At 68.3% G+C, this 25,718-nt stretch overlaps 2 protein-coding genes across 2 annotated transcripts; both read right to left on the bottom strand.

Annotated features, from left to right (window-relative positions):
- Window positions 1–234: 234 nt before the first annotated feature.
- Window positions 235–6,711, bottom strand: PDK2 (pyruvate dehydrogenase kinase 2). The gene is made up of 11 exons (XM_050985584.1): window positions 6,490–6,711; window positions 5,383–5,524; window positions 4,451–4,522; window positions 4,048–4,232; window positions 3,334–3,423; window positions 2,992–3,069; window positions 2,571–2,647; window positions 2,395–2,493; window positions 1,962–2,069; window positions 971–1,084; window positions 235–893 (listed from the first exon to the last, which is right to left on the bottom strand). Exons 1-11 carry the CDS (start codon window positions 6,605–6,607, stop codon window positions 753–755), a joined length of 1,224 nt encoding a protein of 407 aa, XP_050841541.1. The 5' UTR covers window positions 6,608–6,711; the 3' UTR covers window positions 235–752.
- Window positions 6,712–8,356: 1,645 nt separating this feature from the next.
- Window positions 8,357–25,331, bottom strand: ITGA3 (integrin subunit alpha 3). Its single transcript, XM_050985578.1, is given in 27 exon segments — window positions 8,357–8,500; window positions 8,719–8,875; window positions 9,504–9,629; window positions 9,727–9,825; window positions 10,086–10,199; window positions 10,308–10,421; window positions 10,521–10,691; window positions 10,916–11,018; window positions 11,328–11,405; window positions 11,497–11,576; window positions 11,666–11,734; window positions 11,817–11,982; window positions 12,071–12,168; window positions 12,253–12,399; window positions 13,019–13,155; window positions 13,236–13,303; window positions 13,384–13,470; window positions 13,570–13,706; window positions 13,838–13,896; window positions 13,899–13,925; window positions 14,231–14,424; window positions 15,373–15,580; window positions 16,240–16,323; window positions 16,892–17,141; window positions 19,055–19,137; window positions 19,227–19,348; window positions 25,135–25,331. Coding segments are annotated over 26 exon segments (3,099 nt in total). The 5' UTR covers window positions 25,302–25,331; the 3' UTR covers window positions 8,357–8,500; window positions 8,719–8,764.
- Window positions 25,332–25,718: the final 387 nt, after the last annotated feature.

Here is a 25,718-nt window from a genome sequence, read left to right as displayed (position 1 = left end):
GTGAACCCCGCCCCCCCCACAGCCCCAAACGCGGCCCCCCGAGGCCAACCCAGGAAATAAAAGGGTATCAAGGGCCAGTGCAAACCGGAGTGACCAGTGTCACCTGACTGGGGGGCACAGAGCAGGTCCCCAGGCACCCTGTCCCCAAGTGCCACCCCGGGACTGAAGCCTCAGCCCCCTCCCAAGGCTGGAGGGGGTAAACTGAGGCACCAGGACCCCAAACCACCACAGGGCTTCAGTTAACATCCAATTTATTGACAGTGGGGAGGGGTCTGGGGGGGTTAGGGGGGAAACTGGGGAATGGGAGGAGGGGCTTGAACAGGTCACAGCAAGTGGGGACGTGGGGACAGCTCAGTAGTGCAACAACAGGAGGGGAGCAGGGACAGGAACATGGTGGGGGAGGGAGGGACAGAGGGGGGGCTCAGGTCCCCCCACCCCATCAGGGCCGTGGGTGCAGGGAAGTGCTACTGGTCCTACTGGGACAGGACCAGTCCCTTGCTGGGATGGGGGCACCCCTGGGGTGGGTGGGAACTTCGGGGGGCACTGTGGGAACAACAGGCACTGCTCCAACTCCCCCAGCTCCGTCCCTAAGTGCCACCAAGGCGGGGACACCAGGACACGCCCACACCCCCCCCCCCCGCACTTCCCAAAGATCCCAAAGAACCAAACACCCCCCCCCCGGGGGCACTCGGGGACTCCTCGTGGGTGGGGCTGAGGGGTCCCGGTGCCCGGTGGGGGTGGCCCGGGGGGGCTCAGGGCACGCGGTAGGTGGAGGTGTTCTTGGGCTCGGTGCTGGGCACGCACCAGTCCCCGGCCTCCTGGCTGGCCTGGTAGTGCCGCCAGGCCGACTTGTTGTACACGGGCAGCCGCTCCACCGAGTCCGTGGACAGCGCCTGGGGGGCACGGGGGGCTCAGCGAGGGTCCCGAGCCACCCCCCCACCCCGGGGCGGACCTGGGGACAGGTACCCACCTTCAGGTAGATGACGGCGTCGGTGCCGAAGCCCTCCATGGAGAAGAGCTGCAGGTCCCCCTGGAAGTACTTGGCGTAGAGGCGGGAGATGGGCAGCCCGTAGCCAAAGCCGGCCTGGGGAGGGGCAGGGAATTGGGGTGGGGGGTCCCCAGGGCTGGGGGAGCACCCCCAAGGCATCCCCGGCCTCCCCACAGTGCCTCAAGAAACACCAGGAGTGTCCCTGGCACTGCCAGTGGTCATGGTGGCACTGTCAAAGGGCTCCAGAATGGCCAGAGGGGCATCCTGGCACCCCAAAGTGTCCCCATGCCACCATAAAGGGTCCCTATGTCACCATAAAGGGTCCCACTGCCACCCCCATGTGTCCCCATGCCACCCCCATGCGTCCCCATGCCACCATAAAGGGTCCCACTGCCACCCCAATGTGTCCCATTGCTATCCCAATGTGTCCCCATGCCAACATAAAGGGTCCCACTGCCACCCCAAAGTGTCGCCATGCCACCCCAAAGTGTCGCCATGCCACCCCAAAGGGTCCCCTTGCCACCCCCATGTGTCCCCATGCCACCCCCATGCCACCATAAAGGGTCCCACTGGCATCCCAAACTGTTGCCATGCCACCCCAAAGTGTGCCCACGCCACCCCAAAGGTCCCCCACATCACACCCAATCCTACCAGTGTCCCCGTGCCAATTCCAAGCACCCCCCATGCCACTAAGTGTCCCCATGCCGGCCTAAACGTCCCCAAAAGGTGCCAGGCCAACCCAAACCTCCCCGTGCCACTCCAGCCCACGCCAATCACCCCCCAAAACACTCCCAGGCCCCTCCAGCCACCCCCAAACCTCCCCCTGCCACCCCCAAAACACTCCCTGCCACTCCAGGTCCCCAAACAACCCCCAAACGTCCCCAGGCCACTCCAGCCCCCCTCAAATGCCCCCCTCAGCTGCAGTGCCCCCTCCCCACGAGGCCCCCAACCCCTGAGGGGGGGGGTCACATACCAGGGGGGCCCCCCCAGAGCCCAGCTGGGGGGTGGGGGCTGTCGAGTACATGTAGCTGAAGAGCCGCTCGATCTTCCTCAGGGGCACCCCCATGCCCCTGTCACTCATCTGGGGACACCACAGCAGGTGACAACCCCGCTCCTGTCCCCCCCTCCCCCCAGGGTGGGCTGGGGTCTCTCACCCAGATGGACAGGTCCCCAAACACACCCCAGGGTGGGCAGGGGTCTCTCACCCGGATGGACAGGTCCCCACACACCCCCCAGGGTGGGCTGGGGTCTCTCACCCGGATGGACAGGTCCCCACACCCCCCAGGGTGGGCTGGGGTCCTCTCACCCGGATGGACAGGTCCCCACACCCCCCCAGGGTGGGCTGGGGTCCCTCACCCGGATGGACAGGTCCCCACACCCCCCCAGGGTGGGCAGGGGTCTCTCACCCGGATGGACAGGTCCTCCTGGCCCAGGGCCACCATCACCCTGATGGCCGGCAGTCGGGGGCTGTTCTCGTGGCTCTCCACCGTGGCTCTCATGGCATTCTGGGGACACAGAGCCCCGGGGGGGGTCAGGGGGTCCCCCACAGCCCCCCCCAGACCCCCCCAAAGGGCTGGGCTACCTTGAAGAGCTCGAAGAGCATGTGGTACAGGTGGGACGGGACGTAGACGATGCTCACGGGCTGCTCCGAGTTGCAGGCTGGTGGAGGGGGGGACACTGGGATTGGGTGGGGACAATCCTGACCCTAAACCTGCCCCAGCCCTAAATGGATCACCCGAGAACCCCCCCACCCCAGGGACCCCCAAACCTAGATAAGCCAAGTATCCCCTGCCACAGAGACCCCAACCCTAAAGGAGCTGAGAACCCCCTGAGAAAGGGACCCTCAACCCAGAACAAGCCACACAAAAATCCCCCTGGCCCAGGGTCCCCAACCCCAAAGGAGCCATCTGAGAACCCCCAACCCCAAAGGAGCCACCCACGATCCCCCTGCCTGGGCCCCTGCTGTCCCCTCGGCCCCCTGTCCCCTCCTGCTGTCCCCTCACCGTTGACCTCCTCGATCTCCAGCTCAGGTGAGGCCATGTAGTATTTGTCACACAGCAGCTTGGCCATGTTGTAGGCATCTGGCAAAGGGGGGGACAGAAAGCTCAGCACCCCCCAGGACCAACAGGGGCAGCTTTTGGGGTCCCCTCACCCCCCAAAAATTCCCATTCCCACAGACCCAGGGCGTTCCTGGGGTCTCCTGCAGCGACTGCACAGCTCAGGGGACAGTGTGGCTGAGGCCACCCCAAACCTGTGACACCAGTGGTGCCAGGGGGGGCTTTCAAGCAACCCCCACCCCCCCAAAGTGCCCCTGCCGTGGGGGTGGGACCCCAGACCCCACCAACCTCTCACCACGTTGGCCACGTTGCAGTGGGGGTCGATGCTCCCGATGTGCTTGGGGTGAGCGGGGTTGGTGCTGCCATCGAAGAGCAGGGCTGGGGAGGGGACAACGAGCTGGGGACACCCCAGGGACACCCCCAGGGCACCGTGGGGCTCTGGGGGGAAACATTTGACACCAGGGAGATGCCCGAGACAGGATCCCTGGGGTTGGTGGGGACCTGACAGAGGCCCCTGGGGTTGGTTGGGACCCTCAGGACAGACCCCTGGAGTTGGGGGGACACGCAGGGGACACTCAGTCATGATGGGGACATTCAGGACAGACACCTGGGGCTGGTGGGGACCCCTTGGGACAGACCCCTGGGGCTGGGAGGACCCCTAGGACAGGCTCTTAGGGTTGGTTGGGACCCTCAGAACAGACCCCTGGGGTTGGTGGGACACTCTGGGGACACCCAGTGATGATGGGGACACTCAGGACACATGCCTGGGGTTGGTGGGGACCCCTTGGACAGACCCCTGGGGTTGGTGGGGAGCCTCAGGGCAGGAAGAACCTTGGGGAGCTCCCTGGGGTTGGTGAGGACCCCTTGGGACAAACCCCTGGGGTTGATGGGGACCCCTGGCAGAGGCCCCTGGGGTTGGTTGGGACCCTCAGCACAGACCCCTGGGGACACTGGGGGGGTTCTGGGGACCCCCCAGGGCGGGCAGGCCCCCCAGCCCCTCACTGTGCTGGTTGATGAGCATGCGGATGGAGATGCGGCTCAGGTAGAAGCGGTCCAGGAAGTACTGGATGTTCTGGTTGGACACGGGGTCGTCCCCGTACGTCTCCTTGTACTCGATCACCCCCTGAGCCATGGTGGGGACAACGTCGTTGTGCCGGTTCCGGATTGTCACCAGCGCGTTGGTGAACCTGGGGACAGGGACAGCGCTGGGGACACCCGCTCCGGGCACAGCCACGATCCAGGCCGGGATTCCCCGGGAGCTGGGGGTGCTGGAAAACCCGGAGCTGGCTATGGTGGCACCGGAGTGGCGGCACTTTGGGGTGACCCTGGGTGACACCAGCATGGTCTGGGAGGAGGTGACACCCCGGGAATGGGGACAAGGCCACGCTGTCACCTCCCGACTCACTGTCCCAGCGTGGTTTGGTCCTCGGGGTCCCTGTCGTGGAATTCCATGATGTCCAGCAGGCTCTGCACGTACCTGGGGGGACACGGGCATCCCACAGATGGCACCCCCAGACAGAGAGGACAGCCCAGGTGACACCACACAGGGCCAGCACCCCTCAGCCCAGGCCCACACCCCAAAATCTGCTCAACCAGGGGTCACTGTCCCACCGCACTGCTGGCACTTGGGGACACCTGGGGACACGGCCCCTCTGATGGGGTTGGGGCTGTGATGGTGGGTGGTATAGCCTGACCCCCTGGCACGGCCTGACCCCCTGGCACGGCCAGATCCTGTTGGCAGTGGCCCAGGACACTGGACAAACAACATGTCACGTGGTGGCCAATAGAAGGGTCACGTTGCTGGCATTGCCAAGGGGACATGGCACTTAAAGGGACACTCAGACCCACCCAGGACAGGGACATCCTGTGGCCCGGCCCTGTCAGGGAGCAGGTGGCACTGGTGTACCCCCTGCTGTCTGGGGACGTCCCTCTGGCACAGGAGTGTCCCCAAAGGACCTGCAACCCATGTCACCCAAGGGGTGGCACCAGCTGGGGAGCAGCACGAGCTGAGGAGTGCCCTGCCTGTCACCCCTCCCATGCCAGCAGGGGAGGACAGCTAGTGACAGTATGGGACACACAGTGGTGGTGGCACCCGAGGTGACAGCAGAACCCCCCTGGAAGTGACAGGAACTGTGGTGGCAACGGGAGCTGTGCAGGGGACCCAGGAGGGTGACAACAAGGGGACCTGTGGCAGTGGGACCCCAGGCGAGTGGCAGTGGTGGCACCCCCAGCAGCAGGCCCCAGCCGTGTGCCAGCAGTGCCAGCTGCCTAGGAGCGGGGGTGGCAGTGCCAGCAGCCCCGTGGCAGTGTCTCCATGTCCCCAAGGGCCACACTGACCAGCTCTGCACCAGCTGCACGGAGGGCGTGCGCAGCACCCGGTCCGGGAGCAGGTTGATCTCCTTCATGATGTTGGAGAGGCGCACGGGCAGCTCCTGGCGCAGGAAGGCGAACGACGTCTTCTCACAGGCATTGCTGGAGCCTGGGGACAGGAGGGGACACGGGGGGACACGGGTGAGCCCCCCCAGAACCACCCTTCTGGCAGCGGGGACATGGGACAGCAGCAGGTCCTGCTTGGCTGAGGGCTGGGGGACATTGCAGGGGACAGGGAGGGCTGAGGTGGGGGGACAGGGCTCCGTCCACTGGGGAGGACAGGCTGGGTGCCCAGTGCCACCCAGAACAGCCCAAATTGGGGCTGGGAGACCCCCGGGTGCAGCTGGGAGGGGAGAAGGAGCTGGGACAGCACCAGGACCCAGAGCAGGCCCAGGGGTCCCCAGGGACACAGGGAGGGGACCCCAACCAGCAGCTGTGACCCTAAAGGCCTGGATGGGCAGACCCCTGGGGACAAGGGACACTGGGATGGAGCTGGGGGGACGGGGGGGACACCGGGGCGCAGTCCCCAACCCCTGTCTGGGGAGCAGGGGACAAGAGAGGGCCGGGCTGGGTGACAGCCATGGGGACATCCCCACCCCTGGGGACATTGGGGAGGATTGGGGGGTCCTGGTTGCCCAGTCTAGGAGGGCAGGGGTCCCTTAAAGGGGGTATCTACTGGAGGGAGGGCGGTCAGGATGTGCCCCAAATGAGGGGGTCTGGGGGGCAGAGAGGACACCCCCAAAAGGGGTCGATGAGGAAACAACGTTCCAACCCCAATCATCCACCCGGGGGGTGCTGTTAAATCCCCTCACCCCCAATAACGACGGGATATTTGGGGGGTCAGGGTTAGCCGGGCCCACTCACTGAGGGGGTGGGGGGGGGCAGCCCTCGGATTTAGGGGGTGGGGAAGGGGGCAGGAATTCCCGGGGGAGGGGGTCGGGAATTCCCGGGGCTGTGCACGGAGCTCCCTCCCCCCAGCACCGCCCCCACACCGGAGCAGGGTGGGGGTCCCGGGGCGCTGGGCCGGGGTCGCGCTCGGGGAGGGGGTGGGAGGGGGGGTGTTCCTTTATTTACCGAAGTCCAGAAACTGCTTCATGGAGAGCGGCGACGGCGAGAACTTGCTGAAGTGCTCGATGTAGGTGGGGACGCCGGCCAGCGCCGCGCGTTTCCCGAGGCACCGCAGCAGCCGCATGGCTCCGCTGTCCCCTCAGGGTCCCCTCAGGGTCCCCCCAGGGTCCCCTCAGCGCCCCCCGACCCCCTCAAGCCCCCCGGGCCCTCACCCGGCCCCGCCCCCGCCGCGCCGCGCGCAAACAACACACCCGCTGTCAATCAACCAACCTTGGCCAATCAAAACCCGTTATGCAGCAAACCCCGCCCCTCCCCCGTGCCAATCCGGCTTCACCGCTGGGCAAGCCCCGCTGTCAATCACGGGGAGCCACACCCCTCACGGAAGTTGATACTGCCCTCCCCGCTGTCAATCACCGCTCGCCTCGCAGCCAATCAGCGCCCGCTCTGCTTTCGGCCCCGCCCCTCCGGCGGCTAACCCCGCCCCTCGTGACGCACCGGCGCTGATTTGCATAACCGGGGCTCCCATCAGCCCCTGGGGGGTCCCAGACCCCTTCTGGGGGCGTTTTGGGGGGGTTTGAGCCTTTCCCGAAAGTTTTGGGGCGCTCTGAGCCCACCCCAATCCCCGCATCACCCTCCCATCACCCCCTGCGCTCCGGGTACATCATCCTCCCCCCAGTCCTCTTTTTGCCCCAAATGTCCCCAAACCGCAGCCCACCCACCCCCCCCAACCCTGCAGCCACGGCACGGAGGGGACAAAAGGTTACAAATCCCAGAGCGAGCCTTTATTGGGCCCCGGCGAGGAAGGGAGGGGGGGGTTTGGGGGCCGGGTGGGGGCTGGGGGTGCGGGACCCCCTCCCCAGCCGCCCCCGGTACCGACCGGACGCCGGGACACCGAAAGACCGAAACACGGAATAATTTAACCCCGCGGGGCGGGACAGGGACCCCCGGGGCGGGGATGGGATGGGGGGGACACGGCCTGAAGCGCTGCACCCCTCCCCACCCCAAGGCAAAGCTGCGAGAACAGCAGGAGGGGTCTGGGGTCAGGAGGGGAGACCCCCATGGGGGTCTGGGGTGAGGAGGAGGAGACCCCCGCGGGGTTTGGGGTGGGGAGGGGGTGCAGGAGGGAACGAGCTCCCCCAGCCCCCCGGGGAAAGCAGAGGGGTCCCGCACCCATTGCCGAGGGGAGGGGGGCGAGCGTGTCCCGGCCTGCAGGGACGTGTCCCCAGGGGCCGGGACGTGTCCTAGGGTGGCGGGGGACAAAGGTCAGGGACAGGGAGGTGGCGAGCGGAGTGTCTGCGTGGGGACGGGGGCGGGAAGGCACTCGGTGAGGCCAGCAGCACTTCGGGGAGCGGGGGCACATCTGGGGGGTCGCCCCCACTAGCGTGCAAGGCACGAGCGTGCAAGAGTCCCCCGGGAGAGCTGGGAGGGGCTGCCCGAGCACCCCCGGCGAACGGGGAGGGGCTGCGGGACCCCCGGGAGAGCCGGGAGGGGCTGCGGGAGCCCCCCGGGCGAACCGGGAGAGGCTGCGGGAGCCCCCCGGGCGAACCGGGAGGGGCTGCGGGAGCCCCTCGGGAGAACCGGGATGGGCTGCGGGACCCCCGGGGCGAACCGGGAGGGGCTGCGGGACCCCCGGGGAGAACCGGGAGGGGCTGCCCGAGCTCTCCGGGCGAACCGGGAGGGGCTGCGGGAACCCCCCGGGAGAACCGGGAGGGGCTGCGGGAGTCCCCCGGGCGAACCGGGAGGGGCTGCGGGAGCCAAGGCCGGCGGCGGCCGCGTCCGAGGGTCAGGGGCAGGGAGAGATGCGGTTGTGCAAAGTCAGAGCCCCCCTGGCAGGGGCCCGGGAGGGGGCAGGGGGTCAGTAGTACTTGTCCGGCTCCTGCCACTTGGTCACCCAGAGCTTCTTGCGGCGGCGGCGGGGCAGGAGCCCCCCGGGCTGGTAGCGCTGCTCCTGCCGGATCCGCACCGCGTGGTACTTGGGCATGATCCGGTAGTAGCGGGTCCGCTGGAAGAAGTCACACTGCGAGGGCGACACAGAGGGGACAGGGGGTCAGTGAGGGGCCCGAGAGGGTCAGCGACAGGCACAGAGACCCCCGAGGCGGCGAAGAGCAGAGCAAAGGGAGCAGCGATCCTGGAGCCGCTCGGAGAGCCCGCGGAGCCCCTGCGGGACAGAGGAAGAGGAAGAGGAGGCTGAAGAAGAGGAAGATGCCGCTGCAGCCCGGCCCCACGGGGCATTACCAGGCGGGGCCCGCGGCGCTCGGGGGGGCACGGAGGGTGCCCCCCGTTAGTAGTCGTCCGTGAGCCGCTCGGTTTCCGACGGCTGGATCCTCATCTCCGCCTTCTGCCCCTTGGCCTCGTACATGGCCCGGGTGTTGGCCCGCCGGAAGAACCCGCACTGCAGGGAAGGGGACAGGGTCAGGGGGTGGGGACAGGGGCTGGGGGGGGGTCCTGGGCACCCCCCGGCAGGTGGGGGGAGAGGGGCAGGGAGATGCCCCACAGGGATGCTGTGGGGTAGGGGGGTCCTGCAGACCCAGCGACCACTCCTGGGTAAAAGAGGGGGGGGGCTTCAAGAAGCTGGGGGTGCCCCCAGTGAATGGGGGTCCCGCAGACCCAGCGACCACTCCTGGGTAAAAGAGGGGGGGGCTTCAAGAAGCTGGGGGTGCCCCCAGTGGGCTGTGGGGGTCCCCCAGTCCCTGCAGCCACAGGGAAGGAGGTCCAGCCCTGCTTTGGGTGCACACCCCAAAATATTCTGCACCCCAAGAAACGTTGGGAATGTCTCTGCTCCTCTTCCTCATCCCTCTCCAGGCAGGAATCTTCCTCCCGGGAGGGCACCACCCACCTGGGGGACACCTGCCACCCGCGGGGGGCACCTTCCAGCCGAGGGGACAATCTTCCAGCCACGAGTCCCTCACACCCCTCGCCAGGCAGGGGGGAGGTGGCCACAGGTGACACGAGCCCGCCGGGTCTCAGCAAGGCTCCTGCATCCCCTCTACCCTGGGAAGGGGATTTGGGACCCCACTCACCTTCCAGAGGAGGAGGATGATGAGCCCCAGCAGCAGCAGCCCGGCTGCCACCGACACCAGCACCAGCCAGAGCGCGATCTCGGCCGGCTGCTCCTCCTGCAGCTCCGAGTCCACGTCCACGGAGAACTGGGGAGGGGGTGGGAAGGGCCTGGTTGGGACTGGGGGCTCCAGAGGCCCCAGTCCCGCCCAGTCTGCCCCAGTTAAGGGCCCTGGCGTGGCTCACCCGCACCGTGTGGTTCCTCATGGTGATGGTGGGCACCTGCGAGCGCAGGAACAGCGTAGCCGTGCCCGCCACCTTCACACGGTCAAAGTCCCGGAACTCCTGGGGACAGGGGGACAGGCTGAGGGACAGGGACGGCACACACAGAGGACAACACGTGGATGATGATGGGGACACGGATGAGGGTGACATGGACACGGATGATGGGTGACACACGGATGGAGCGAGGACGCAGGTGACAGCAGGGACACACAGAGGTGGCTGCCAGCTCCTGAGCTGAGCCCTGGCAGACCCGGTGCCCTGTTTAACACCCCCCCAGGGCTCAGGCAGCCCTGAGCCCGCAGCCCCTGGCTGGGACTGACCTCGATGAAGGTGCTGTTCCAGACGCGGGCGCGGAGGCTGAAGCTGGAGGGGAGCTGCGTGTGCAGCAGGGGACACTCGAACCACACGCAGCGCGCTGTGCCCGCCGAGCAGCTCTGGGGACACGGGCAGGTCAGGGCGGCCCAAAGCACCGTCCCCGTGGTGCCACGGAGCAGCGGGGACAGTGACCCGGGACAGGGGATGCGCCGCCCGACCCCACTCACCAGCACCGCCTCGGACCTCGGGCGCCGGCCGGTGGCCAAGGTGATCGGGGGCTCCCCCGGCTCGGGGGGCTCCAGCTCCCGCCTCCGCCGGGATGGAGCCTGGTCCTGCAGGAGCTGAGGGGGGAAACGACCCTCATCAGAGCCCGGGCTGTGCCGGGGGGCTGAAGGACCCCCGCGGGGCGGCAGGGGCACGGCCCTGAGGGCACCACTCACGGTGAGGTTGAGGGGGTTGATGAGCCCCCCGGGCGGGTGACACGTGTCGTTGCCGTTCACCAGGATCTCGGTGGGGTAGAGGAGCCATTTGCCGTTGGGGATCTCGTAGGGCCACTCAAACCCCAGCAGGATGGTGCCCAGCGTGCCCAGGGACTCGCCTTTGGTGGTCACCTGCGGGCAGGGCAGGAGGTGGAGTCCGGCATTCCCAAATCCGCTTCCCTCCGGCATTCCCAAATCCTCCTCCCTCTGACATTCCCAAATCCGCTTCCCTCCGGCATTCCCAAATCCGCCTCCCTCCCGCGTTCCCAAATCCGCTTCCCTCCGGCATTCCCAAATCCTCCTCCCTCTGACATTCCCAAATCCGCTTCCCTCTGTCGCCGCCACGCCCAGCTCACCTGGAAGTCGAAGGTGAGGGGGCTGCCCACGTCCTGCTCCTGTTTCATGGCCGACTCGCCCACCACGGTCCCGCTGAAGTAGGACTGGATGTGGGAAGAGGCTCTGGGAACGGGATGGGGGGACGGGAACGGCGTGAGGGGCACAGGGGACATCCCATTGCTGCCCCATTCCTGGGACACAGGAGGGAGGGCACAGCCAGACTCAGGTGGGGGGAATGGAGGGGACACAGAGGGGGCGCAGGGGACACAGAGAGGGTGCAGGGGACACAGAGGGTGTGTAGGGGACACTGAGAGGGTGCAGGGGACACAGAGGGGGCGCAGGGGACACAGAAGGAGTGTAGGGGACAAAGAGGGGGTGCAGGGGACACAGAGGGGGTGCAGGGGACCCAGAGGGGGTGCAGGGGACACTCACATGCTCAGCGAGGACTGGATGCTGTAATCCACCAGCAGCTTGGCCAGCACGGGCTGCAGATCCTCCTGGGTGCTCTGCCTACCAGGGGCACCGGGATGGGGCACCGGGGTGGGCATCTCCCCCGTCCCAGCGGGACCATCCCCGCCCCCGTCCCACCCCTCCCACTCACGTGGACAGGTCCAGCCACACCTCCACCTCCCGCGTGTCCAGCATGATCCCGATGGCTTCGAAGGTGATGGTCAGCTCTGCCTGCACAGGGGGGGGGCACGGGGAGCAGCTCAGCCCTGCTGAGCCCCCCCAGGAAGGGCCGGGGGGCAGCTGGGGGGCGGCTCTCTCACCCTCTGGTTCCTCTTGAAGGGGTTTCCCAGCTCGCACAGCACCGTCTCCCCAAAGGTGCAGGCTCCGCTCTGGGTGGGGGGGGACAAGAGGGTCAGGAACACCCTGAGGAACACCCGGTGGGACTCGGGACCCCCGGGGTGCCCCCCGTACCGGGCGGACGGAGGAGGGCAGCAGGCTGGGGGGCACGGTGACATTCAGCAGGGCCTCGTGGGCATCCTCGCCGTTCCAGGGCGCCGAGGGCACGTTGGTGATGTTGATGCTCAGGTGCAGCTTGCGCACGTCCCGGCTGTACTGCAGCACCTGGCTGCCGTTCACCCTGTGCGTGCACAGCGGGGTCAGCGCCCCCGTGGCACGGGGACACCCCCAGGGGACAAGGGGACACTCTCAGGGGACACTGCTGTCACCTGGGCAGAGGCTGGTTCTGCTCGGTGACGAAGCTGCTCCGCAGCTGGAGGTTGCTGTAGCACTGGTTGTCGGAGCCACATTCCTTCTGGAACTCGATCTGCAGGGACAGGGATGTCCCCTGAGTCCCCGCCACCCCGGTGGCACCCCAGAGTGTGTCCCCCCCCACCCCTTCCTGGCACACCTTGGTCTCGTTCTCGTGGGACTGGTCCTGGTTGAGCACGGGGAAGGCATCCAGGGAGTGAGGGCCCAGCTGGAAGGTTCTGGGCCTCTCCAGCAGGGAGTAGTTCATGGAGAGCACGATGGGGTGCAGCTTGTCCCGGACGTTGTCCTGCGAGGGGGGAACCACACACAGATCCCTCCCTGGCCCCCAACTCTGCTCCAGCCACTGCTGGGGACCCCCTCTGCTGCTGGCAGCCCAGTGAGAGACCCCAGAGAGGGTCACAGGGATGGATGGATGGATGGATGGATGGATGGATGGATGGATGGATGGATGGATGGATGGATGGATGGATGGATGGATGGATGGACGGACGGATGGACGGATGGACGGATGGATGAAGGGATGGAGGGATGGATGGATGGATGGATGGATGGATGGATGGATGGATGGATGGATGGATGGATGGATGGATGGACGGATGGACGATGGACGGAGGGATGGATGGACGGAGGGATGGATGGACGGAGGGATGGATAAACGGAGGGATGGATGGACGGATGGACGGATGAAGGGATGGATGGATGGACGGATGGATGGATGGACGGATGGACGGATGGATGGAGGGATGGATGGACGGATGGATGGATGGATGGATGGACAGATGGACGGATGGACGGATGGACGGATGGAGGGATGGATGATGGATGGAGGGATGGATGGACGGATGGATGATGGATGGATGGAAGAAGAGAAGGATGGAGGCAAGCATGGAGGGAAGGACGCTCACCAGCAGCAGGAGCTCCTGGGACTGGCAGCGGGTGTCAGGCATGGAGAAGTCCCCGGTGTAGGTGGCAGATTGGGACCCTGAGAACCTGACCCTGGGTGGGTGCCGGTCCTTGTCGGCCTCCAGCGTGTACTGCAGGGCTGGGGGACACCACAACTTGTCCAACACCCCCCACAACGTGTCCCCATGTCCCCCCACCCTCCCAGCACCCCCCACTCACTGATCCTCTCGCTGTAGTTGGGGTCCCCCGCGCTCTGGTTGTAGGAGAAGCACAGTGTCACCGTCATGCTGGGGGGACAAAGGGGCCGTGAGCCGAGCCAGGAGTGCCACCAGCATCCACGGGGACACCGGGGACACCGGGGACTCACCAGGACTTGGGCGTGCACTGGGCAGGGTCCACCTTGCTGGGTGTCACCGTGAAGGTCTTGTCCAGGATGTTGATGACAGGACGGGCTCTGGGCAGGGATTGGGGTTGGCTGAGCCGCCCTGCTCCGTGCCCACCCCAGGGGTGGCAGAGGTGGCAGGACACCTGTCCCCTGTCCCCATTGCTGTACCTGAGCAGGACCACTCGCTCGCTCAGGCTGCCCACCAGCAGGTCTGGGTAGGAATTCCCGTCCATGTCCAGCCCCCCGCTCAGCGAGTACCCGAAGGTTTTTATCTGGGTGGGGCCCAGCTCTGCCCCGCTGATCACCTGGGTTTGGGGGACACAGGGGTCTCACCCAGCGCCCTGAAGGGTTGGGGGGGGTCTCGGGGGGTGTCCAAAGGCCTGGTCCTGTGAGGGATCCAGGTCCTGGCCCGCTCAGGGCTCCCCGGGGCCGTTACCTGCCGGGGTCGGTCCTGCAGCCCCTCGGCGCTGCTGTGGTAGATGTAAACCTTGCCAGCCCCTCGAAAGGAGCCCCCACGGCGATATCTGGGGGGACCAGAGCAGGGTCAGCCCCCCCAGGTCCCTCCCTGAGACCCCAAACTCCACCTTCACCCACAGCCAGGCAACCCTGGCCACGTGTGGGGTCCCCCCTTCCTGTGAGACCCCACAGCACAGGGAAGGAGGGAGGGAGGGATGGACAGAAGCCATAATGGGACAACCAGGACCTCCAACCTATCCCCCATCTCCTCCTCTTCACCCCAAACACCTCCAGAGACACCCCCCAGCCCCCCTCCTTTCCTGACCCCCCCCCCAAAAAGCAGCTCCCCACCGAGGTGTCCCCAGCCACTCACCCTGGAACCCGTCCTGGTTGATGTCCCCGATGCTGGCCAGGGCAAAGCCGAAGCCGGAGTAGCTGGGCCCGGTGAGGACCAGGCTGGGGAGCTGCTGGAAGCCCCCAGCCTCATTCATGTACACGAAGACCGCGCCCCCCACCTCCTGCTTCCGCTCGAAGTAGTAGGGGGCCCCCACCACCAGGTCCTGCCACCTGCGGGGACAGCGGGGTGCTCGGGGCCGGGGCTGTGACACGGCCCCCACCCCACACGCCTGGAGTGGGGGGGACCCCGGACCCCCCCCAGAGGTGTCAAAATGGGACTCCCCCCAAAAAAAACCTCCCCAGCTCAGAGCTGGGACACACAGAGATTCCAGGGGAGCTGCGGGGGGCTCCAGGTGAGACCCCCACCCTCAGGAACTCTGGGGTGTTCCAGGTGAGACCCCCACCCTCAGGAACTGTGGGATGTTCCAGGTGAGACCCCCACCCTCAGGAGCTGCAGGGTATCCCAGGTGAGACCCCCACCCTGAGGAACTGTGGGATGTTCCAGGTGAGACCCCCACCCTGAGGAGCTGCAGGTTGCTCCAGGTGAGACCCCCACCCTGAGGAGCTGCAGGGTGCTCCAGGTAAGACCCCCACCCATGGGAACTTTGGGCGCCAAACCCACCTGAGCTTCAGGACACCCTTAATAAGACCCCCCACCCTCAGGAGCGGACAGATCCCAGCCCAGGTGACCTTCAGACAGTTCCAGGTGAGCCCCAGGTGAGCCCCGCCCCGCAGCCAGGGAATTCCCACAGCCGGGGGGTCCCGCAGCCGGGGGTCCCGCAGCCGGGGGGTCCCACAGCCGGGGGGTCCCACAGCCGGGGGGGTCCCGCAGCCGGGGGGGGTCCGCAGCCGGGGGGTTCCCGCAGCCGGGGGGTTCCCGCAGCCGGGGGGGGTCCCGCAACCGGGGGGTCCCGCAGCCGGGGGTCCCGCAGCCGGGGGGTCCCACAGCCGGGGGGTCCCACAGCCGGGGGGGTCCCGCAGCCGGGGGTCCCGCAGCCGGGGGGTCCCGTCCCGCAGCCGGGGGGTCCCGCAGCCGGGGGTCCCGCAGCCGGGGGGTCCCACAGCCGGGGGGTCCCACAGCCGGGGGGGTCCCGCAGCCGGGGGGTCGCAGCCCCTCACCCATCGTTGTTGAGGTCGGCCAGGGCGAGGGCGCTGCCGAAGTAGGAGCCGACCTGCGGCCCGGGGAGCAGCAGGCTCCGGTTCAGCGTCTGCCGGGCGCCGCGGCTCAGCAGCAGCACGGCGCCGGTGTGCCGGTACCGCGGCGCGCCCGTCACCAGCGTCACCGCGTCCCGCTGCAGCACCGCGCTGCCCACCTCGGCCGTGTACCCTGCGGGCACCGCGTCACGGTGGGCACCGGGGGACCCGCAGGTGGCCCGGTGTCCTCGCCGAGCCCCCCGCAGCTCGCAAATCCCACCCGCCAGCCCCGGGGATCGCGGAATGGGTCACACCCTCCCTAAGTGTCCCTAAGTGCTCTCTAAGTGTCCCCAAGTGCTCCCAAGTGTCCCCAAGTGTCCCCAAGTGTCCCTCGTGCCTTTAACATCCACGCCCAAAACTCACAGCCCCCAAAGCTCCTCCTCCCATCTCCCTCCATGTCGCCCCAATGTCACCGCTGTCCCCCCCCAGCCTCGCCATGCCAGGGGGGTCTTCAAGCCTCCCCGAGCCCCCCGCACATCCCACCCACCAGCCCTGGGTATCTCGGAATGGGTCACACCCTCCCAAGTGTCCCTAAGTGCTCTCTAGGTGTCCCCAAGTGTCCCCAAGTGTCCCTCGTGCCTTTAACATCCACGCCCAAAACTCACAGCCCCCAAAGCTCCTCCTCCCATCTCCCTCCATGTCACCCCAATGTCACCGCTGTCCCCCCCCAGCCTCGCCATGCCTGGGGAGTCTTCAAGCCTCCCTGAGCCCGCCCACCCCTTTAACACCCATCTCCTCCTCCTCCTCCTCCTCCTCCTCGTCCCCCCAAAGCCCCCCGGGGGTCCCCCCCACCTATGTAGGTGTTGCCGTTCCTCTTGTTGGGGTAGGAGAAGTCGTGCAGGTCCCAGGTCTCCCTCTGCAGCATGTAATCGGTGCCTGCAGTGGGGAGGGGGCGTCACCCCTCAGAACTGGGGGGTCCCACAGGGGCACGGGAACTGCGGGGAGGGGCTGGGGGGTCTCACAGGGGTATGGGCACCACGGGGAGGGGCTGGGGGGTCCCAGAGGGGCACGGGCACCTCGGGGAGGGTCTGGGGGGTCCCAGAGGGGCATGGGCACCACGGGGAGGGGCTGGGGGGGTCTCACAGGGGCATGGGCACCTCAAGGAGGGGCTGGGGGGTCCCAGAGGGGCATGGGCACCATGGGGAAGGGGTCCCATGGGGGTCCCACAGGGGCATGGGAAACTTGGGGAGGGGCTGGGGGGTCCCACCATGGGGTAGGTGTTCCATGGGGGTCCCACAGGGACATGGGCACCTCAGAGAGGGGCTGGGGGGTCCCACAGGGGCACGGGCACCTCGGGAATGGGGTCCCATGGCGGTCCCAGGGGGCACAGCCCCCCCGGGGAAGGAAGTGTCCCCAAAGGTAAGGAGAACCCCCATGAAAAGGGGTGCCCAAAGGGGTGACCCCAAGGGTGGCATGTCCCCCCCGTCCCCCCCAGGACCCTCACCCTGCCAGTTGTAGGCGCCGGGCGCCCCGAAGTAGATGATGTTGGCGCTGAAGCCGGCGCTGGTGCCCATCTGGCACATGCCAGTCTCGTCGGTGTCGGTGTTGGCGTTGCACATCTCGTTGTGGTACGTCTGCCACTCGTCCCCCAGGTCCAGGCGCAGGTCATTGCCACGCACGTAGCAGCGCCCGACCATGCGGCGCTGAGCCTCCGCCCCCGACCACAGCACCCGCGTGTAGCGGTGGGCACACGCCTGGGGACAGTGGGGACAGCTCAGGGACAGACAGGGGACAGCCACAGCACCCGCGTGTAGCGGTGGGCACAGGCCTGGGGACAGTGGGGACAGCTCAGGGACAGACAGGGGACAGCCACAGCACCCGCGTGTAGCGGTGGGCACACGCCTGGGGACAGACAGGGATAGACAAGGGACAGCTTGGGGACAGCTCAGGAACAGCCACAGCACCCGCGTGTAGCGGTGGGCACAGGCCTGGGCACAGCGGGGACAGACAGGGGACAGCTCAGGGACAGCCACAGCACCCCCGTGTAGCAGTGGGCACAGGCCTGGGGACAGTGGGGACAGACAGGGATAGACAGGGGACAGCTCAGGGACAGACAGGGACAGACAGGGACAGACAGGGGACAGCCACAGCACCCGCGTGTAGGGGTGGGCACAGGCCTGGGGACAGTGGGGACAGCTCAGGGACAGACAGGGGACAGCTCAGGGACAGACAGGGGACAGCCACAGCACCCGCGTGTAGCGGTGGGCACAGGCCTGGGCACAGTGGGGACAGCTCAGGGACAGACAGGGGACAGCCACAGCACCCGCGTGTAGCGGTGGGCACACGCCTGGGGACAGACAGGGATAGACAAGGGACAGCTTGGGGACAGCTCAGGAACAGCCACAGCACCCACGTGTAGCGGTGGGCACAGGCCTGGGCACAGCGGGGACAGACAGGGGACAGCTCAGGGACAGCTCAGAGACAGACAGGGGACAGCTCAGGGACAGCCACAGCACCCCCGTGTAGCAGTGGGCACAGGCCTGGGGACAGTGGGGACAGACAGGGATAGACAGGGGACAGCTCAGGGACAGACAGGGACAGACAGGGGACAGCCACAGCACCCGTGTGTAGGCGGTGGGCACAGGCCTGGGGACAGTGGGGACAGCTCAGGACAGACAGGGGACAGCTCAGGGACAGACAGGGGACAGCCACAGCACCCACGTGTAGCGGTGGGCACAGGCCTGGGGACAGTGGGGACAGCTCAGGGACAGACAGGGAACAGCTCGGGGACAGCTCAGGAACAGCCACAGCACTCACGTGTAGCGGTGGGCACAGGCCTGGGCACAGCGGGGACAGACAGGGGACAGCTCAGGGACAGCTCAGGGACAGCTCAGAGACAGACAGGGGACAGCTCAGGGACAGCCACAGCACCCCCGTGTAGCAGTGGGCACAGGCCTGGGGACAGTGGGGACAGACAGGGATAGACAGGGGACAGCTCAGGGACAGTGGGGACAGACAGGGACAGCTCAGGGACAGGGGACAGCCCAGGGACAGCTCAGGGACTGACCACAGCACCTGCGTGTAGCGGTGGGCACAGGCCTGGGGACAGCTCAGGGACAGACAGGGGACAGCTCAGGGACTGACCACCCACGTGTAGTGGTGGGCACAGGCCTGGGGACAGCGGGGACAGGGACAGCTCAGGGGACAGCCACAGCACCCGCGTGTAGTGATGGGCACAGGCCTGGGGACAGTGGGGACAATGAGGTTCAGGGGACACCCCAAAGCTGCGGGGACACCCCAAGGGTGTATGTGTGTAAAGAACCAGGATCCGAGTGTGCAAGGATCTGGGTGTGCAAGGACCTGGGACCTGGGTGTGCAAGGATCTGGGCGTGCAAGGATCTGGGATCTGGGTGTGCAAGGACCTGGGACCTGGGTGTGCAAGGATCTGGGCGTGCAAGGATCTGGGATCTGGGTGTGCAAGGATCTGGGATCTGGGCGTGCAAGGATCTGGGATCTGGGTGTGCAAGGATCTGGGCGTGCAAGGATCTGGGATCTGGGCATGCAAGGATCTGGGATCTGGGTGTGCAAGGACCTGGGTGTGCAAGGATTCGGGCGTGCAAGGCTCTGGGATCTGGGCGTGCAAAACCCCGCGGTGCCCCCCACTCACCAGGACCCTCCCCGGTGGCTGCCGCTGGCTGGCCACTGTCACCCCCAGCCACATGTCCTCGATGATGGCCTTGTCCGGCTCATCTGCGGGGGAACAGCCGGCCTGAGAGGGGGTCCCCCCGTCCTGGGGGGGTTTTGGGGTGGTCACACACCCCGGGGGGGGGGTCACCCACCCTTGAGCTCGATGGCCAGGCGCTGGCAGTCGCGGGTGGTGGCACTGAGGGGACAGGCGTACACGGCGCCCGTCCGTGTCCCGTTCACCGGCTCCGCGTCCTGGGGGGCCCCCACCAGCAGCCTGGGGGGCACAAAGGGGACACGTGGGTGGCACAAAGGGGGAACGTGGGTGGCACAAAGGGGGGAGCAGGTCCAACCCCCCCAAACCCCTCCTACTCATTTTGGGGTGCGGAGCTGGGTGGGTGCCCTGGGGAGGGGACACTTGGGGGACACCGGAGCTGCTTCCCCAGAGTTTGTCACACCCTGACACCTCCAAATAACAGGGTCGGCCCCATGTCCAGAGCTGGAAGGTGACACAGGGACCCCAAACGGCCTCAGGGACAGACTGACAGAGTCACTGCTCCCCGACTCCTTCCCAGACCCCATCCCATGGCTGAGCCCCCATTCCCGTGCATGGGGGTGGGAAGAGGGGTCACAGTGACCCCCCCCCCCCCCCAAAAACCTCACTGAGCTGGAGGGAAAACAAGAGGGAGGGGCCGCTCTGCACCCCCAGGGCAGCCCCGGGGGGCCCCGTCCCTGCAAACACCCCCGGCCCTTCCCGGCCGGGCTTTGATCCCTCCGCAGCCCCGGCAGCTGCGCCGTGTCCGGCCGACAGCGCCGAGCGGCCGTGCCAGGGAATGCGGGACGGGGAATGCGGGACGGGGAATGCGGGACGGGGAATGCGGGACAGGGACACAGCCCCGGGAGCGGCGAGGGCAGCTGGGACGGACACCCCTCATGTGGGACAAACACCCCTTATCCGGGATGGACACCCCTCATCCAGGACAGACACCCCTGATCCAGGATGGACACCCCTCATGGGGGACAAACACCCCTTATCCGGGATGGACACCCCTCATAGGGGACAAACACCCCTCACCCAGGACAGACACCCTTCATGTGGGACAAACACCCCTTATCCGGGATGGACACCCCTCAACCTGGATAGACACCCCTCGTCCAGGACAAACACCCCTGATCCTGGATAAACACCCCTCATTCGGGACAGACACTCCTCACCCTGAACAGACACCCTTCATGTGGGACAAACACCCCTTATCTGGGACAGACACCCCTTATGGGGGACAGACACCCCTCATTGGGGGACAGATACCCCTCATGGGGGACAGACACCCCTCACCCCGGAGTGGCTCAGCCAGCACGGGTCTGTCCCAGGACAGGCAGCACCTCCCAGGGATGACCTCCCCCAGGAAGGGCAGTGCCATGGGGGGACATTCCAGGCTGGATGTGCCCCCAGCCCCTCCGGGTGATGCTGAAGGGACCTCCCACCCCAAAAGAAGATGCCAGGGACCCCAGGCAAGGCCCCGTGAGCCTGGCATGGGGACTGGCACGGCCAGAGGGCTCCGGAAGGGCCAGCCTTTCCGCAGGGAAGTCCTCCAGGAGCGCCGGGACAATGGCGTGGAGGTGGCCGGGCTGGGAGAGGAAGTGCCTCCCTCTGGCAGGCGGGACACAGGGGGGACACGGCACCCAGGACACGGAGGGGACATGGCACCCAGGACATGGCACCCAGGACATGGCACCCAGGACATGGAGGGGACACAGTGGGGACACGGCACCCAGGACATGGAGGGCACACAGCACCCAGGACATGGCACCCAGGACACGGCACCCAGGACACGGAGGGCACACGGCACCCAGGACATGGCACCCAGGACACGGAGGGCACACGGCACCCAAAGCAGCTCACGGGGCACTGGTGTACCGAGCTGGCCCGTCCTCAGCGCTGTCCCCGCGGCATCGCCCGCGGGCAGGGAGTGCCGGGAAGCTGAGCAATGCGGGGCCCGCAGCGCGGGCACGTCCGGGCGGGCCGGGCGCTGACTCAAAGCCCAGGCGCAGGAGGAATGCGGGGCCCCGGGCAGCCCCCGCCCCGGCACGCCGGGACCCCCCCGGGGCGGCTGAGTCAGCCCGGGGCTGCAGGTGGAGGGGGGGGATTGGCACTGCTCGCCCCAAAGGGGGGGTCTGGGGGGGGCTGCTCCCCGCAGGAATGAAGGATGGGGGTGCCGGAAAGGGGGAGCAGCTGGGAAAGGAGGGGGGGATGGCTCCTGGTGATGCCAGCTCGGTAAGAAGGAATCTGTCTCCCCCAGCTGCAAAGGGGAGGCACAAGGGACACCATTGTCCCCTCTTACCTGGGGGGAAGTGACTCAGGACAGCTGCGGTGACTCAAACCTGGGGGGGGTCCTGCCCCCACAGCCCGAACCCCACCGGGACCCCCAGCCCCGGGAGGGGGGTGCCCCCAGGCTCCCCCGGTGGTCCCGGCCCAGCCGGACCCCGCCGTTCCCCGCGGGTCCCGGGGGGCGGGAGCCCACCCAAGGCAAGCAGCTCCGGCATGCCGCTGCCTCCGGCCAAGATTCCCGGCACGGCACGGCACGGCACGGCACGGCAGCCCACCCGCAGCTCTGCTCCTGGGAGAGGGGGAGTGCGGGACGCGGGGCCCTCCCGAGCAGGGGGGGGGACACCCAGGGGCGGCCCCCAGCCGGGCGGGAGCCAAGGGGCAACGGGGGAGCAGAGCTGGGATTCTGGGGGGCCGGGACCAGCTTGTGGCACTGGTCCCACTGGGCCGGGGGGACGGGGTTGTGCTGGAGATGGTCAAAGAGCGGCACGAGGGGGAGGCCGGGACGGGAGGGAAGCAGGAATGTGAGGCCGTGCTCCGTCCTAATCCTCCCTGGCAAGCGAGGGGGGGTTGGATGGAAGCGAGGGGGGGGGCTCCCTGCCAGCGCTGGCTTAGCTGGGAGGGGGGGCTGTGGGAAGGTCCGGGCACCAGGACCCCAAACTGTGCCCCCCACCCTGGGGTGGGAAAGGCGAGGATGGCAGAGAATCCCACCCGGCCACCTCAGCACGGTCTGGAAAGGGGAGGGGGGGTCGTGCCACCCCCCAGCTCCAGAACCCCCTCCCCAGGGAGCAGTTGGGCAGCGAGGGGGGCTCGTCATCCATCTCCCACCACGCTCCGGGGGTGACGGGAGGGGAGGAGCAGGCGGGGGGGGGCACCCGGCCCGCCCCCGGTTCCTCCCCAGTGCCGCTGGGTTTGTCATGGGGGTCCCGGGCACGCAAATCCAGCGGGACCCCTCAGGGAAGGAGCCGGGAGAGGGGAGAGGGCTCCTGGAGGGATGGAGGGATGGATGGATGAATGGATGGGTGGATGGGTGGATGGGTGGATGGACGGACGGACGGACCCACATCCGTCCCCCTCCTCCTGCCGAGCAGCCGCAGCCCCGCAGGACCCCGGCGGACTCGGGCCAAGGCAGGGGGAGCTCAGCCAGCTCCAGCAATCCGCAAAAGCCCGGCCGGGGGGGAGGGAAAGCTGGGAACGCAGCCAGGAGAGAGCTCTCCTCACCAGCCAGCTGGAATCAAGAAAGACCCCCGAGCCCCGCGCAGAGCCTCAGTTCCCACAGGGCTGCAGATGTGGGTGCTGCCTCCCCTCTGGCTGCAGATTTTGGGGGGTGGGGGGTGGTCTTCAGCTTTCCTGCAAAGGATCTACAGTGCCTCAGTTTCCCCAGGTCACCCAGGGATCTCCAAACCCACCCGGGCCGGACCGAGCCAAAGCGGCTCCCGTTGGGAGCGGCCGGAGGCGGGCGGCGCGGGGAGCTCGGTAATCTCGGGAGCGCTGATAAGAGCTCCGCTCCCAGCCCGCGCTCACCTGGCCGGGGAGGAGCGAGCAAACAAACCTTTGCATGGGCACAGCTCCGCGGGGCGTGAAGAGCTCGGCGGGGGCGGAACGGGGGGGCACCGGCATCGCCCCGGCCCCGCCATGCCCTCCTGGCTCCCCGCCAGCGCCCGCCCGGGAATTCGGGAGTGCCGGCGCTGACCCGGAGCATCCCTCCGGTCCCACCAGCCAGAGTTGGAGCCAGCCCCCCCCCAAAAAAGCACGGGACACCCCCTCCCACGCGCAGACGGGGGATGACGGTGGCAGGAAGTGTCCCTTTCCTGTCCCCACCCTGCACCTGCGAGCAGAGGGCACCGCAGCCTTCACCCTGCACCGGGGCGCGGCTGCGACCCCCGGGGGGCTCCGAGCCCCCTCCCTGCGCCGTCCCCACCCCGGAGCGACTCCGACACCCCCAACTGGGGCCACCCCAAGGACGGAGAGAGCTCCGCGCTGCTCCCGGCCCCGCCACGGGAACGGGCGGCGGAGGCTCCCGGAGGACGGGCCGCGAGTGCCCGGTGGGGTTCTGGTTCCGGAGCCGCTCCCCCGCAGCCGGCGGAGCCTCCGCGCCCCGCGGGATCGCGCTGGGACACGCTGGGACACGTGGCGCAGGTGTGGGGGTGGCGCGTCCCCGTCACAGCCCCCCCAAACTCCCCCCGGGGCCGTTCCCGGGAAGACACGAACGGATCCGTGCCGGTGCCAGCAGCGACCCCCGCCCGGTGCCCCCGCGGCGGCCGCTCCGGTGCCACCGGAGAGGGCAGGGCCCGGCCGCGGGTGGGGCCCAGATGTCCCCGAGGGCAAGGTGGGGGTCCCGCACCCCCCGAGCTCCGCAGGGAACGGCTCCGCTCCCTCCTGCACGGGAGCGGCAGCAGCTCCTCATCCCACGGCCCTAATGCATCCCTGGAATGCGGAGCGGCACATGCCTGCACCGGCAGCTGCTGCCAGCCCCCCCCCCGGGGAAAACCGGGAACCCCGGGGGTCTCCAAGGACCCCCCCCTCAGCAGCCGGGAGAGCCGCGGGAAGGTGATCCAGCAAAAAGCCGTGCCCTTGAGGGGGACAAAGCCAGCCCGGCCCCTGCGGCGGAGCCTCTCCCGGCACGGACGGGAATTCCCGGCTGGGAGGGACCGGGGACCGGGAGGGACCGGGAGGGGGGCCGGTGGAGCGGGGGGACCGCGGGGGACACAGCGAGTGACAGCGGTGGGACGGCACGGGGGCTGCTCCGGCTGAAAAGGGCTTTTGTTGGGGCTTTGCCCGGCAGGAACCACAGTCCAACAGGTTCCCGGGCACGGGGCCCCGCCGGCACCGGCGGCAGCTCGGGGGGCGCCGGGGGCTCCGCCACCGCCCCGCTGAGGGTCGGCGCCTGTCGGGACCGCTCCGCTGGGGAAGGATTCCGCCCACTCCCCACCGCGGAGGGGCTCCGAGCCCACCCGGGGGCACACGGGGTGTTCCCACACTGCTACCAGAACCCCCCCACCCCCCACCCCGGTGTCACCGGGACCCCGCTGCGGGCGCTCAGCGCACGGGGAATGAGGAGGGGGCTCGGGGTGGGACCCCCAGCGATGGGACCCCCGCCAATAGCGGGGTGAGGAAAAGCCACCGGGAGGGGACTCCCCACCCCCGAGGACAACTGCGGAGCGTGGACCCCCCCTCAGCTGGGCTCTGGGACCCCCCGCACCCACCCGAAGCCCCGGGCGCGCCTCTCCCGGACCCCCCACCCCCCTCCAGGTGCGCCCCGCCCCCACAGCGGCGGCGCGGGATCGGGACTTCGCCCTGACAAGAACAGGGACCCCCCCACAGGGACCCCTCCCCACAGGGACCCCCAACACTCCCGGGGGACCCTCCGTGCCACAGGGACCCCACCCCACGCGGGACCCCCATCCCAAGGGGGGGCTCCTCACCCCCCCTGTGGGACCCTCCCCGCTCTGCCCCACCCCACGGGCGACCCCGACCCTAACGGAGACCTCTCCCAACGCCTCCGCCCCCCACGGTGGACCCCCCCTCACCCTTCACGGGGACGCCCCCACCCACAGGTAAAGCGCTGTCTCACTCCCCTCCGCCTCACGGGGGTCCCAACCACCGGAGACCCCCCCGATCCTCCCGGGGGACCCCTCCCCGTTCTTCCCCGTCCCAAACCCCCCCACCCCAGGTGAACCTCCCCGCGCTCTCCCGCAGCGCACGGGGCTCGCCCCCCGCCCCCCGGCCGCGCTCACAGGCTCCGCTCCCGCCGCTCCGTCTCCCGGTGCAGCGCTACCGAGAAGCCGAACAGGGCTCCGCCGGGGCCCTCCTTGAGCACGGGGAAGGTGCGGTCCAGGTTGAAGGCGGCGGCGGCTCCGAGCAGCACCGGGCCGAGCCCGAGCAGCAGCCCCGGCAGGGCCATGTCCCGCACCGGCCGCCGTACCCGCCCTGCCGCCCCACCGGGACCGGTGCGCGCGGGAGGGGGCGGGGCAGGGCGGGGCCGGGGCGGGGCCGCGGCGCTTCCGGACACGCCCCTTAAAGGAGCCGCGCACCCCTCTGCGCACCGCGGGTACCTGCGAGCGCAGGTGTGCGGGGAAGGAGGGGTGGGCGCACCTGGGGCAGCAGTGGCAGCCCCGCGGGGGGACCGCAGACCCCAGACCCCTCCCCCTGCAGGACCCCGCCCCATGCCAGACCCCTCCGTGCGCCCCCCACCCCACTGTCCCCACCCCACACCCCCGCGGGACAATTCCCCCTCTTCTTCCCGCCCTGATCCCCCCGGGGGAGGACCCCCCCTACCTGGCCCCTCTTTGGGGTGGGACCCCCCTCACCTCGCCCCTCC

Source organism: Serinus canaria, chromosome 27 (assembly GCF_022539315.1).
Source record: "Serinus canaria isolate serCan28SL12 chromosome 27, serCan2020, whole genome shotgun sequence".
Taxonomy (NCBI): domain Eukaryota; kingdom Metazoa; phylum Chordata; class Aves; order Passeriformes; family Fringillidae; genus Serinus; species Serinus canaria.
Note: the sequence above shows the minus strand (reverse complement) of the source record. Positions and strands in the feature narration are given on the sequence as shown.